The sequence below is a fragment of the Myxine glutinosa genome, chromosome 6 (assembly GCF_964187855.1).
Source record: "Myxine glutinosa chromosome 6, kmMyxGlut1.1, whole genome shotgun sequence".
Classification (NCBI taxonomy): Eukaryota; Metazoa; Chordata; class Myxini; order Myxiniformes; family Myxinidae; genus Myxine; species Myxine glutinosa.
In genome coordinates, this window is record NC_136266.1 from 47,887,997 (window position 1) to 47,903,412 (window position 15,416).

The following is a 15,416-nucleotide window of genomic DNA, read 5'->3' on the forward strand; positions in this document are numbered from 1 at the left end:
CCTACCAGAATAACAATCACAGTAACACACGTACCAGAATAACAATCACAGTAAAACACCTACCAGAATAACAATCACAGTAACACACCTATCAGAATAACAATCACAGTAACACACGTACCAGAATAACAATCACAGTAACACACCTACCAGAATAACAATCACAGTAACACACCTACCAGAATAACAATCACAGTAACACACGTACCAGAATAACAATCACAGTAACACACCTACCAGAATAACAATCACAGTAACACACCTATCAGAATAACAATCACAGTAACACACGTACCAGAATAACAATCACAGTAAAACACCTACCAGAATAACAATCACAGTAACACACCTACCAGAATAACAATCACAGTAACACACCTACCAGAATAACAATCACAGTAACACACCTATCAGAATAACAATCACAGTAACACACGTACCAGAATAACAATCACAGTAACACACCTACCAGAATAACAATCACAGTAACACACGTACCAGAATAACAATCACAGTAACACACGTACCAGAATAACAATCACAGTAAAACACCTACCAGAATAACAATCACAGTAACACACCTATCAGAATAACAATCACAGTAACACACGTACCAGAATAACAATCACAGTAAAACACCTACCAGAATAACAATCACAGTAACACACCTACCAGAATAACAATCACAGTAACACACGTACCAGAATAACAATCACAGTAACACACGTACCAGAATAACAATCACAGTAAAACACCTACCAGAATAACAATCACAGTAACACACGTACCAGAATAACAATCACAGTAAAACACCTACCAGAATAACAATCACAGTAACACACGTACCAGAATAACAATCACAGTAAAACACCTACCAGAATAACAATCACAGTAACACACCTACCAGAATAACAATCACAGTAACACACGTACCAGAATAACAATCACAGTAACACACGTACCAGAATAACAATCACAGTAACACACGTACCAGAATAACAATCACAGTAACACACCTTCCAGAATAACAATCACAGTAACACACGTACCAGAATAACAATCACAGTAACACACATACCAGAATAACAATCACAGTAACACACGTACCAGAATAACAATCACAGTAACACACGTACCAGAATAACAATCACAGTAACACACGTACCAGAATAACAATCACAGTAACACACCTTCCAGAATAACAATCACAGTAACACACGTACCAGAATAACAATCACAGTAACACACGTACCAGAATAACAATCACAGTAACACACCTACCAGAACATAATAGTAACACACCTACCAGAACATCATAGTAACACACCTACCAGAACTTAATATCATTCCAAAAATTGGAAATACAATCGGGGGTGTGGAGTAAATCAAGGTGGTACTCACCTGTGGAGGGTGATTACTGTCCGATGACCATCGAGATGATTGATCATTTGTTTTGTCAACCAAAATATTCCTAAAAAAGAAAAACGAAGTTGAAAAAGCAATCGAGGTACGACGGAAAGGTAAGGGTGCTCTGTAACAGGTAAGGGTGCTCTGTAACAGCTAAGGGTGCTCTGTAACAGCTAAGGGTGCTCTGTAACAGCTAAGGGTGCTCTGTAACAGGTAAGGGTGCTCTGTAACAGCTAAAGGGTGCTCTGTTAACATGTAAGGGTGCGCTGTTACAGGTAAGGGTGCACTGTTAACATGTGAGGGTGCTCTGTTACAGGTAAGGGTGCGCTGTAACAGGTAAGGATGCTCTGTAACAGGTAAGGGTGCTCTGTAACAGGTAAAGGTGCTCTGTTACAGGTTAGGGTGCGCTGTAACAGGTAAGGGTGCGCTGTAACAGGTAAGGGTGCTCTGTTAACATGTAAGGGTGCGCCGTAACAGGTAAGGGTGCGCTGTAACAGGTAAGGGTGCCCTGTTAACATGTAATGGTGCGCTGTTACAGGTAAGGGTGCGCTGTTACAGGTAAGGGTGCTCTGTTACAGGTAAGGGTGCTCTGTTACAGGTAAGGGTGCTCTGTTACAGGTAAGGGTGCTCTGTTACAGGTAAGGGTGCGCTGTAACAGGTAAGGGTGCGCTGTAACAGGTAAGGGTGCTCTGTAACAGGTAAGGGTGCTCTGTTACAGGTAAAGGTACTGCGTTACGTTACATGCAACATCGATCGTTCTTTTTATTTCTTTCCTGCTTCATTGCAGGGCAAAGGTGTTCCCTCTTTTTCGCTGCATCTCATATTCTCTCAGACGGACTACACAAAGTGGTTGTTCAAAGCACTAGCCGTTTCCAAGGGCAGTGCAATAAATACGTCTATTACCACTTTATTAAACAGATACCGTCATATCCCAAGGGTTCATTCTATGGGTTCCTCCTGTATCCATGTCCTACCATAAAGCTAATCATATCCCAAGACAAGAGCCACCTCTGTATCACGTGCATCCATAAGGAGTAACCAAATAATTCCTCCGTGTTGTTGTTCCAAATACCAGAGTGCAAAGCGCTGCCACAGCTGCAGCAGCAACACAAGCCCGACGACTGTAATATTAAAAGGTATACAAGCAATAAAACATAAAGCAGCAAAATCAACAAGCTGTGACCATTTGCAAATAGGTCGCGCAGCGCCTCTTGCAGGCATCGAGGATTGGGTGATGGGAGGGATGCCATGCTTCGTTGAAGCATCTAGTCGAGGCCTCGCCATAACAGAGTAGGCCTTTCAATCCCGAGCACAGCCGGGAAAACAAGTGCAGCTCAAAATGGCCGATAAAAAAAAGAGCACAATATATGCAAAGAAAATATTGCATCAAATTATGCGAAACATACTCGGGCACGTAAGCCGCTGAATAACTTGACCACTTATGAACGGAATAGATGAGTATTGTTGGCGTAGGAGCATCCATAGTGGTAGAACGGAGACGGAGAAGTGGTTTTTTTTTTGTTGTCGTTTTGTTTTGCGCCCTCATTGCTTTATAATACCACGAGTGAAGTAGAATGCGCAAGATAATGTAAAATAGGTAACATTATTTATGGTACTTAGTCACAGACAAAACGAGTCTGACTAAAGTGTGCCATACCGAGCTTATATTTTATTGCAATACACCTCAAATAGTTACGCCATGTACAGATTACGAATATAACGCGTTTGGAAGTATTCACCTTAATATTGTTCATATTATACAATGCAATTCACAAAGAGTGTCGTTTCTGCCGAAGCAGTGTCTTCCCGAGGTTTTCAAGCTTGGACGGTTCGCCATGAGTAGAACTCGCCACGATGTCGCAGTATGCTCAACTAAAGGTGGCAGGAATTTATCGAGGATGCCTGCGATAGCTCACTTACCTTTCCTTTCCTTTTTCAAGGACACCGTGGGCGATTTAACGTCCACCAAATAAAGCAACCAGACGGGACACTCAGTATAACGTCCATCCGAGAGCCGGCACACGCGTTGACGCGTGCGTGGAGTGTACAGTATTGAGTACCGCAGTGCCTGCATCACACCAGGACGACAGTTTATAGCTTTGGGCCGGCATTCGAAACCAGACTGGACAGTTCAGAGGCGAGTGCGCATTATTCATTAAACACGACCTATTCTGTTTGCCAGACCTGGAAGCAGACCTAATCCGGGAATATTGAGAGCATTTAGATTTTCATGTTCGCCTTTTCCCATTGGTTGTAATCTGGATTAGGGAGGCCTCGGAAGGTGGAACGAAACCCTCTTGTGGCGAAAATATGCGTTTTTAATTACCTCTGCCAGCAACGATGGAGGGAGCTCATGTTTTCACCCCTGTCTGTCTTGTGAGCAGGATATTTACTCCCGCCAGGGAGTAATGCATATGCATTCGATCGTGTCCGTGTGTGTGTGTGTTCGTGAACAAGATATCTGGAAAAGTTCTAAACGGATTTGGATGAAAGTTGGTGGGATGATTGCCCTTGGGATAAGGAAGAATTGATTAGTTTTTGGTGAAGCTCAGGATATTATTCCGGATCCAGGAATTTTTTGAAGGATTGTTTACCATTGGAAGATAGGGCTCATATTTTTTAACATTATCTTCTATATTTAACATTGTGATATGAAAATAGTTTTCATATTTGTTGTAAATGTAGTTTAAACTTGTGGTTATGCGTTAGAGCGGTGTATTTTGTTAGCAGCGTCGTCTTCAAGGTTTTTTTTTTTTTCTAATAAAGACATATTCTGTCATAAAACCACCAAAGTGTGTATTCGGTTTCCCCGTTTCATAAAATGTATCGTTTGATACGTATAATGCTTTAAACCTGTTTTTTTTTTTGTTTTTGTTTTTTACCTCAGAAGAGATATCAACATTTACCTCAGCGAATGTCAATCGCGGTGTCAGTATTTGATGAACTTATAAAGACTTAGGTGAGTTATAAGTGTGACAAGCATGTGCACGGGATTCTTCCCAGAAGAATGAGTGATCGCATTAGCTTGAACGACTTAAAATGAGCGAGTTTTGTTTTGACGCTTGGGCCAGTTTTACATGTTGTATCCCTAAGGAATGAAACGTACGTTTTTCATGGCTTACAATTTTATTTGAAGTCACACATGCCTAAAAATACACTCACTTATATAGAATTCAACGCTGAATCCGAAAATGTAAGTGAAATTGCCTTGTTTTCTTTTTACATTATCTTCTATATATTCTAAATATATATCTGTGCAGTGTCTGTCTTGTGTTGTCTTGTCTTGTGTTGTCACTGAACGACTCCCTCAAACTTTTGTGAAATCGTACTATTCCAACTTGACCCACGGCGGGAGTATGCGCTCTACTGAGTGGCGTTCTAGTTAAAAAAAAGTTATGGATGGATTATGGCAAAACTTGGTGGACAGGTTGGGGATGTGACAAGCACAAAATGATTCGATTTTGGTGAAAATCTGGATCCAAGCATTTTAAAAGTGATATATTTATATACAGTATATATATTTATGCATAGGCCTATATTTATATTGTTGCGGATTCGGGGATCGGCTCTCCCCTTATCAAGGGGGGGGGGGGGGGAGGGGTTAATCCCCTTTTCTTTTAGGCTGGCCGTCCCCCAATCCTGGAAATTATGATGCTCCTCCCGGTTGGAATTAGCTAGGGTGATTGGTCAATGACGTCCCAAATACCTACGTACTAACCCCGACCGCGAGCAGGGAAATTACTCCCGCTCGAACCACGGATAAGATGGAAATTGCCGAGCGGTTTAGAAACCCGCGATTCGAGCTATTAACAAGGACTAACCCGATTAAAGTGGTTCCTATCGTGCCACAGGTCCTCAATTGAAAGAAAGGACGGATGCGATCAGATGGAGAGGAAACCAGAGTAAAGAAAGAACAAGTGAATTTATTAATTATGTACAACCAAACCCGAAGAGGAAACGAAAGGGAAGAATGTACAGGGAGAAGAAGAAGAAGCTGGCAGGCTTACCTAAACAGTCTTAACTTATCACGACCCCAGGACAAACAGACAGACTCACGGAATGGTGGTGGTAGGAGGAGAAGGTCCAAGCAGATGGTTCCAGGCTCCGGGTCCGTGGCGAAGAATGGCAGGCAACTAGCGTGTATCGTTGGCACGCGACCGGACCTTACATATGGCGGGGGGGGGGGGGGGGGGAGTCCTTCGCAAGTCCGTATGCGCAGTTCCTATGAATTCATTTGAATTAGGAGTTCCCCAGCGCGGCTCGTTCCAACGCAGCTCTGTCCGTGCCCTCTCTGTTGGCGCGGCTCTCCCACTCAATCTGCTCGTGAACTCCTTACTCAGCTTCTCTCCCTCCTCTCTTCTTGGTGTTCTCTCAACAGCAACGGACCCCTGCGCAGTCGTTTAAGCAGTCCTCGCGCTTGCGCTTATATAACGCGCTTTGAAATCAATACGCGCTTCATCGAGCCACGCCTATCAGTGAGCTCACCTCAGCCCCGATTGGTCAGCGAGGGCTCACCGGCTCTGCCCTTGACGGAACGTTGACCGGGCCACGCCTCGTTCTTGGCGCTCCGCCCCCTTCTTCTCCAGCATGACCGCGTGCGTAATGGCGGCCGGGGCGAGCGCTTAAGGCAGCGATGACGGCTCAATGCAGCGAACGCTGCTGGCAAGCGAAGGCGCGTTATAGAATTGGGAGGGACAAGCCCCGACTGTAGGTGGGCATGATGGGGTAGCTTGGAGAGAGAGAGAGGTTTGAATGTGATGAATGGGGCCTTATGGGGCCTACCTTATTTGATTAATGCAACGCAGATTCAACTATTGGGAACACAGCCTTATCTGAAACCAATACCAAGGTAATAGCACGGACCACGTGGTAGGCAATCCGCTTGGGTGTACTCAAATTACGCGTGGTTCGTGCGAGAATTGATCCCCGCTTCCGCGGCGGCGTGGGTACTTAGGTACGTGCGAACATTGTCCCGAAACCCTGTGCCGCGTCTGACCGGAAGTGCTGACTCAAGTCTCATGGTTGCGGAGACCCAAGGAGAACAAGGGGCTTAATCTCCCCTTCGTAAAGGAACGGGGGTCTCGCAAAACCGTAACAATATATATATATATTGTAACGAATTTGAGAAGTGTAACGGATTTGAGAAGTGTAACGAATTTGAGAAGTGTAACAATTTTGAGAAAGTGTAACGAATGTGAAAAGTATGGTTTTGTTGTGTGTAACTGACCCTCGTAATGTAAAGAATGGTCGCAGCTCGTCCTCTTAGTTAATTCCATAAACCTACACACAGGACACGATATATCCTTTTAAATAGTTAGTCCCTTATTCTCTGTAGGCTAAGGATGTGTTTCCCACTAGTTTGACTCTTCATTGCACCGAATTAAATAAGAGTAGGCCCTCCGACGCCCCATGGCAGCTTCCAAGTGCCAGGTTTGCCACTTTGCTGCAATTGGCTCTTTAGGCACTTTGCTGCATTTTCATCTGCCGTCCACTTTGCAGCATTTGACTCCATTACGCACGAGGTAACGCCGAAGAAGAAAGGCGGGTCTCCACCTCGTCATAGAGGGGAGGAGTAAGTCGGCCCCACTCATCCAACCCAGAACAAGGGGTTTGGCCTGAGAGGGCGGAGAGAGAACGCTTGGGGGAGGTTCGCAAAGGGTGAAGGGCGGGGCCCATATAACCCGCCGCGGGACGCTCCCCAAGCAGATGAGCTTTGACAGAGATGGGTCCAGGAGATGCACTGGAGACGAGCAGGTGTGACCGAGCCGCCATGAGACGTGCCGTGCTGCAGGAAAAGCGGACCGGGGCAACGCAAGGAGCGCACGAGGCAGCAGTACGGAGAAAGGAACTTCGCCCGCGCAGTTTGGGACCAAAGCTCGGCTTCTTGACGGCGGTGCCTTCTGGCCCGACCGTGCCCAGTACCCGCTGAACCTTCCTTGCCTCTAAAAGCCACCCATCTCCAAGCCATTCCTTCCGGCCTGCATTTCCCCGTGTAAGTGTGATCGTCCGTCTGTCTTTCACGTTGTCCTGGGATTATTAATTAAGCATGTATAGGTAAGCTAATGATTTCACTGTGTGTCTGCTCCTTCCATTTTCTGTATATAACCAACTGCTCTCTTTGCCTTGGCTTGTGTAAATAATTAATAAAACCTGTTATTCTTCTGTATGTCTTCTTCTTCCTCCTCTTTACATTCGGTCGCTTTAGAGGTTTCCAAATTGAATACCTGTGGCGCGATTTCGGCCAATGTCCAGGAATCGGGTTAGTCGGGGTAACTGTACGACCGCGGGGCCTCCGCTCGGCAAACACAACATCTTATCCGCGGGCTGTAACAATATATATATATATATATATATATATATATATATATATATTGTTGCGGATCTCCCAACGTCGGCCTCCCCCTTAACAAGGGGGGTTTAATCCCCTTGTCTCTTTACTAGCCGACGCAATCCGGGCTATCACGTTCCTTCCAGTCGGTGTTAAATAGGGTCGTAAGCCGAATTAGTCTTATTACCGAAGTACTAGCACCGGCCGTGAAGCAAGGAAATAACCCCACCCGAACCACGGTGTTAGTGGACACGCCGAGCGAAGTGAGCCGCGATTCGGGCCGTTAACGGGAACTAAACCCGATTGGAGCGGTTCTTGATTGTGCCACGCTTACCCAATTGAAAAATCACTAAGACCGTCGAATTGAGAGGAAAACAGGAAGAACAGGTAATTTATTCACACTTTTTTTTTTCTTTTTCTTTTTGTATACAAGATCGAGGCTCGTGAAAGAGCGAACATTAATCACACAGAAAGACAAACCGACACATAAAACATATAACATCGGGAGCGGTAGACAAGATGGGGAGAGAGGGGGAAGGACACAAACACAACATTTGAGAGCAGGGACCGAGAGACATGGAGACATCGAGAGATCTGAGAGAGGGCGAGGGCTTTGGGGGGGGGCATGGGAAGGGGGTGGTGGGAGAGGTATAAAACATATGGACACTGCCAGGACTTCCAGGAAAGAAGTTGGAATTTCAAACAAGGTGGATCTGGGGTGAATTAGCGGGGGTAGAAAAGATCAAGGTTTTGGATGGGGGAAGATAAGAGATGGTGGTGAACAGCTGTTTTAAAGACCTGGACGGAGGAGTGGGATTGAAGGGAGTGAGGGAGTTTGTTCCAGAGGCGGGAGAAAAGAGGAATGAAAGAGTGAAGGTGAGCAGAGAGCCGAGATTTCGGCAGTTTAACCATCAGAGGGTTGCTGGCAGATCTTGTGCGACCTGTAGGAATATTTGGGGGACAGAGCACAGAGAGAGCTGGGGGTGCAAGGCCAGAGAGGAGTCGGTAGAAGACAGAAAGACCACCTACCTGCCTGCGGTGAGTGAGTGAAAGGCCCTCAGAGATAGCTTCATCGCGGGAGATTCCAATAATTCTGAAAGCTTTGGTTTCAACAGCGTGAAGCCGAGCTAGGTGTGAGGCAGGAGCACCGGCCCATAGGGGAGAACAGTATTCCATTGAGCTGCGGATGAAAGCCTTGTATGTGGTGAAGAGCTCAGGTGTGCCGAGGAAGGACTTCGCACGACGGAGGATGCCCAGTCGGCGACTGGCTTTGGAGGCCAGCTTGGAAATGTGGTTTTCCCAAGAAAGATCATGGCAGATAGTGAGACCCAAAAGCTTGAGCGACAGAACTTCTTGGAGAGGATTGTTGAGAAAGTAGATGGGAGGGTTGTCCAGTCGATCTTTTTGGAGAGACATAGTAAGAGTGTGAGATTTGTCAGGATTGAAAGACATGTTCCACTTGTTTGACCAGTCTGTGATTTTGTCCAAGTCTTCAGAGAGTGAGGAGGCTGCAGACTGCCGATCTGAGGGAAGAGGAATGGAGCGGCAGAGAGTGGAGTCATCAGCAAAGAGATAGAGAGGATTTTCAAGAGAGTCAGAGAGATCATTGATGAAGACCAGAAAAAGCACGGGCCCAGAACACTGCCTTGGGGAACTCCAGCCTGAACAGGAAGAGGAGATGAGAGAAACCCATTCAGGGCCACACGTTGACGACGACTAGAGAGGAAGTCCGCCAGCCATGCGTGGAGATTTCCATGGATACCAAAGGAGGAGAGTTTGGTGAGCAGAGCGGGGTGCCAGACCGTGTCGAAGGCACGTGATATGTCGAGGGAGACAGCTCTAATTTCCTGTTTGGCATTTAGGACCTCCATCCATTGTTGAGACAGCAGAAGCAGCATGTCCAGAGTAGAGTGACCTGGTCTGAAACCAAATTGATGATCAGAGATCAAGCCATTGGAGAAGAGGAAAGATTTCATATCCGAAGTAATGATGGAATCCATGACTTTGCTGATAATTGGGAGAAGGCTGATTGGTCTGTAGTTGCTAGAATCTGTTTTTGCACCTTTTTTGTGCAAAGCGGTGATGTTGGCTGATTTCCAAGCAGATGGCAGTTGACCTTGAGCAAAAGAGAGGGTGAAGAGAACAGAGAGAGGGTGAGATAGAGCGGCAGAGCAGGATTTTAGGACCCGTGGGCTGATGCCGTCGGGTCCAGTTGCAGAATCAGAGTCGAGGGTTGAGAGAAACTTTTCCACCTTGTCAGGAGGAAAGGACACGGAGTCCAGGAGCAGCAGGGTACGATTGGGTATGGTGGGTACAGAGAGGTATGGGTTTGGGACACAAGATTTAGAGGCAAACACAGAGTTGAGGCATTCAGCTTTTTCACGTGCGGAGTCAGCTGTGTAGCCGTTTGAGGTAAGGGAGGGGATGGAGGGGGAACAAACACCAGAAACGGATTTGACCAGACGCCACCAGGATTTGGAAGAGGGAGACAGATAAGAGAGTTCGGTCTTGAGAACGGAGAGATATTGTTTCCTGGCTCTCCGTCCACTTTGGGGGGGGGGGAGGACTTTGTACAATGTACAAATGCACACCTGAGGACTTTGTACAAATGAGAAGAGGAAGAGAAGAGCAATGTACAATGAAGAGGAAGAAGCAGATACACAGGCAGCCTTATACAGTCTTATACTTATCCCTGGACACGGGCCCGTTCGCACTCAGACTCACGCTCAGACTCACTCACACGGGGATGAAGATGGTCGGGTTGAGGGTCCAAAGATGGCGTCCACGGCTCGTCCGGTCTCCGACTCGTACCGTGCAGACGATGGAAGACTGCGGGCAGCTCTCCGCGTGGCGTAGACGCGAGGCGGACAATTATATATCGCGGAAAGGTCGGTTGGCTGGCGATTATATTGCATATGCAATAGGTGTACCGGCGCCTTTATACATGCTTCCGGTATCGCTATGTACAATGCGCCACTTCCCCAATGATGTTAACAAAGCGCCTTTCCACACAAGTCCTTCTGCACGAATGCCAATGCTTGGCTTCCCTCGCGAGTCCTTCACCACGCTACAGTCCTTCTCAATCCTCAAGCACCCACCTCTTAACTCAAGCCCACAGCGGGTTTCTCCTCCTGACTCTGCAAGCGTCTCTCCCGTAACCCAACTACTCAACAGAGGACCCCGGCTCATAACTGAGGTGGGGGCCTCGCGCGAAGGGTTTTATTGCCACACCCAGCGAACCCTCTCGAATCTCTAGCTACACCCTGTCAGGCGATCTCACGCGAGCCCTGGTTGGTTGATGGGGTCTTACCGGCTCCGCCCTTGATGGCTGCTTGACGTGGCCACACCCCCACCCTTGCGCTCCGCCTCCTTTTCGGGCCTTACCTCATGGCCTTTGGGCTGGTTTGAGCGAGCAAGAGCAGCAAACGCTGCTGGCAGCCAAAGCGTAACAAACTGCGAGGGGCAATGGGGTGCAGACAGGATAGGCGCAATGGAGTCGGTTGGAGGGAGGCTGCAAAATGGACGGGGCCTACTCTTATTTGTTTTACACAACGCAGATGCAACTATTGGAAATGGCCTTATCCTAAACACATACTAAGGAATAACTAACGTTCTAAGGTGACCTACGTGTTGCATGTGGCCTAACTATGGGGTGCAACCATTAACCTTTAATGATGTTACCTGTGTGGGTTCTCAAAACCGCAACAATATATATATATTGTTGGGGTTTTAAGTACCCTGCACTTGTAAATTGTTGTAAATATACCCCTTTGTAAATAATTATTTTTGTAAATACCTCCATTTCTTGTAGAGGTCAAAGGTCGTCCCCCTAGTTAGTCCACATTGCAACACGTAGCGAACCATAGGCCCTCTTCGTAGTTATTTCGTTATTATGTGTTTCAGGTAAGGCTGTGTTTCCAATAGTTTGACTCTACGTTGCATTAATCATATTAGATAGGTCCCCTTCAACTTCCCCAATCATCTCACAAAGATGACGCTTTTGTGATTTCTTTCACGACCCTACGTACAAGTACTTAGGTACAACCCTACTTACCATCGACCGGAAGTGACGTCATACCCCCAGGACCGGTCGGACGGCCAGCTTAACAGGACAAGGGGATTAACCCCCCCTTGCTAACGGGAGTGCCGTCCCCCGGATCCGTAACAATATATATATATATATATTATATATATATATATATATTGTTACGGTCCGCGGATAAGGATGTTGTTTGCCGAGCAGAGGCACCGCGGCCGAACAGTTTCCCCGATTCACCCGATCCCCCGAACGTTGGCTGGATCGCGCCACGGATATTCAATTTGGAAACCTCTAAAGCGACCGAATGTAAAGAGGAAGAAGAAGACGTACAGAAGAGTAACGGGATTTATTATTTACACACACAAGCAAAAGGAGCAGTCAAAGTTATTTACAGGGAACATGGAAAAAGCAGGTGACACAGTGAAAATTACTAGCTTATCTACACAGGCTTAACTTATACCCTTGACAGAACAAACAGAGACGGACTCACACGAATGGGGAATGGAGGCAGGAACGATTGGCTGGACCGGGAGGAAGGTTCAGCTCGGACCACAAGCTGGAAGGCTTTGCAGGGCGCACAGCAAACCGGGCCTCGTCAGGCTGGGAGCGAGCAGGGTGACGTCGTGCACTTTCTCTCAAGGCTTCCCCACGCTTCTCTCGCGCACTTGTGTTAAAGGCTTCCTTCTCGCTTCTCTTCCCTCCTTGCGCACTTCTCTCTGAAGCTCGTCTCTTTGCAGAACTCAGAACTCATCTCCTTGGGGAGCGTCCCACGGCGGGTTATATAGGCCCCGCCCCTCAACCTTTGCGAACCTCCTCGATCGCTCTTCCTCCGCCCTCTCAAACCAAACCCCTCGTGCTTGGTTGGTTGTTCGGGGCTGGCTCACTCCTCCCCTCTATGACGAGGTGGAGACACGCCCTTCCTCTCCGAGCCTACCTCGTGGCGAATGGAGTCGCGGAGGGAACAGTTGGCAATTGCGGTTTTTGGGAATGGGAATGAAAGGGGATCTACTCTTCTTTCACTTGGTGCAATGGAGTGTCATTTTAATGGAAGACAAGGCCTTACCCTGATACACATAATAAAGATATAACTATCGAACAGGGGTATTCTATGATTGGCTGACGTGTATGCTTTATGGAATTAACTACCGGAACGCCCTTTGATCTTTACACAACACTGGAGGCAGGAGGGGCCAGAATCAAGCAATATTACACAACAATTTACCATACAATACAACACAATAAAAAAACACAATCCTCATTTCCGCAACAATATATATATATATATATATATGTATATATATATATATATATATATATATATATATATATATATATATATATATATATATATATATATATATATATATATATATATATATATATATATATATTGTTACGGAATCGGAGTACGGCTCTCCCCCTTAGCAAGAGGTGGTTAGCCCCTTGTCTTGTTAAGCTGACCGTCTCCGCTCCTGAAGCTACCCAGCTCCCTCGTGGGGTGGGATTTCCCAAAGCGATTGGTCAAGGGATTCCCGTACGCCTCCGGCAATCCCTCCACAAGGCAGGTGGGCAACTTCGTTCGAGACCACGGGCAAGATGTTATTTGCCGAGCGTTTTTTAGCAGCCCGTGGTTCGAACCATTAGCAAAGACTGACCCGATCCTAAACGTTGGCCAAATCTTGCCACAGGTGTTCAATGTGGAAACCTCTAAAGCGACCAAATGTGAAGAAGCAAAAGGGGTAAAGAAAGAACACAGGAATTTATTAATTATTTACACACAACCAAAGCAAGAGAAGAAAATAAATGTAATTTACAGGGAAAAATAGAAGACACAGTGCAGTTATTAACTTATACAAGCTTACTTATACCCAGGACAATACAGACAGAACGAACTCACTCACACGAATAGGGAATTGCAGATTGGATTGGCTGGAGGGAGAGGAAGGTGGGACCACAGGGCTGGAAGGTTTGGCAGGGCGGCACAGCAAGCAGGTCCTCTCCGGGCTGGAAGCGAGCAAGGCAGCGGCAGGCACACATATTTTCGTTGCACGCGGCAGGGGCTGGTTGTCGCTGCACGCCTCTGGCTCCCTCGGTCATCTCCTGGGTGGGGCTTCCCTCTACGGGTTATATAGCCACGCCCTACCAAGCCGTGCCCACCGAGTCCTGGTTGGGCGCAAGGGCTTCCTGGCTCCACCTCCTGAAGACGATGGGCCGGCCACGCCCTTCTCCCCCGAGTTGACCGCGTGCGTAATGGAGTTTTGGGGTGAAGAAAACAGCCCAATGCAACGGTGGCGAACGCCGCAGAAAACAGCCCAATGTTACTGGCACTTTGAAGAGATGATTTGGGGGAAACCTGAAAAGGGAACTATCTTATTTCATTTGGTGCAATGCAAGGTCAACTAGTGGAAAACAGAGCCTTAACTGATACACATAATAAAGAAATAACGATAGAGAAGTTCTATGATTGGCTACGTGCTTGTACATGGACTAGCTAAGGTGATGACCTTTGATCTCTACATGAAATGGAGGTATTTACAAGAATTACTATTATTTACAGAGGGTGATATTTACAACAATGAATTACACAATTACACACACAGTGCACGGTTTCCCAAATCCGTTACACTATATATATATATATATATATATATATATAGTTGCGGATATGAGGATTGTGTTTTTTTTATTGTGTTTTTATTGTGTAGTAAATTGTTGTAAAATATCGCCTTCCTGCCTCCAGTCTGTTGGATAAAGGTCAAAGGGCGTTCCGGTAGTTAATTCCATAAAGCATACATTGAAGGACACTATAATACCCTTGTTTAGTAGCCTATATCCTTATTATGTGTGTTAGGGTAAGGCTGTGTCTCCCATTAATTTAAATACTCCATTGCACCAATGTGGCAGCTACATTCAAATGTAAGGTGTGCACAGAGGGAGCTGCAGATGGAGGAAATGTTGAGTTGGATCTTGGAGACGGCGTGAAGCTGGAAGGTGTGAAAACATTTTGCTACCTCGGAGACATGCTGAATGGAGAAGGTGGATCAGACTCGGCAACGGTTGCTCGAGTGAGATGTGCATGGAAGAAGTTTCGGGAACTGAGTGGCGTGCTGATGAGGAGGAGAGTGTCGCTGAAGCTGAAGGGAAAGGTGTATGCTGCATGTGTGAGAAGTGTTATGATTTATGGGAGCGAGACATGGGTAATGAACGTAGAGCAGCAACAAAGGCTGGAAAGGGTGGAAATGCGAATGGTTCGATGGATGTGCAGAGTATCGTTGAGAGAGAGGAAGACAAATGATGAATTGCGAAAGATGATGGGAATATTGCCTGTGATTGATGCTGTGAAGAGGAACAGGTTGAGATGGTTTGGTCATGTATTGAGGAAGGATGAAAGTGACTGGTTGAGAAGAGTGATGGAAGTTAATGTAGAAGGAAGTAGAGGACGGGGAAGACCGAGAAAGACTTGGCTAAAGATGGTGGAAGAAGAAATGCGGGCAAGGGGGTTAACAAGGAGAGATGCAGAAAATAGGGCAAAATGGAGAAGATTGTCATGGGGACCGCAAGGCTAACCCCCGCTCTAGCAGGGAACATGGCCTTAAAATGCATGTTGTTGTTGTTGTGTATTGCACCAAGTGAAATAAGAGT

The 15,416-nt window shown here is 46.5% G+C and overlaps 2 protein-coding genes across 3 annotated transcripts in view; one reads left to right on the top strand and one right to left on the bottom strand.

Annotated features, from left to right (window-relative positions):
• The window catches only part of MKLN1 (muskelin 1), a 76,055-nt gene extending 72,568 nt beyond the window's left edge, over positions 1-3,487 (bottom strand). The window contains exons 1-2 of one of the 2 annotated variants that reach the window (XM_078779826.1): positions 3,328-3,487; positions 1,402-1,471 (exon numbers count right to left, since the gene is read on the bottom strand). Coding sequence is in view for 1 of the 2 variants with exons in the window: in XM_078779825.1 (XP_078635951.1) it covers positions 1,402-1,471; positions 2,814-2,890 (147 nt within the window). In the remaining variant the exon portion in view is untranslated. Of the gene's footprint in view, positions 1-1,401; positions 1,472-2,813; positions 2,928-3,327 lie in introns of those variants that run through there. The other variant, XM_078779825.1, reaches the window with a different exon arrangement.
• Positions 1-15,416, top strand: part of LOC144892601 (uncharacterized) — a 1,198,808-nt gene that overhangs the window by 395,997 nt on the left and 787,395 nt on the right. The window lies entirely within an intron of this gene.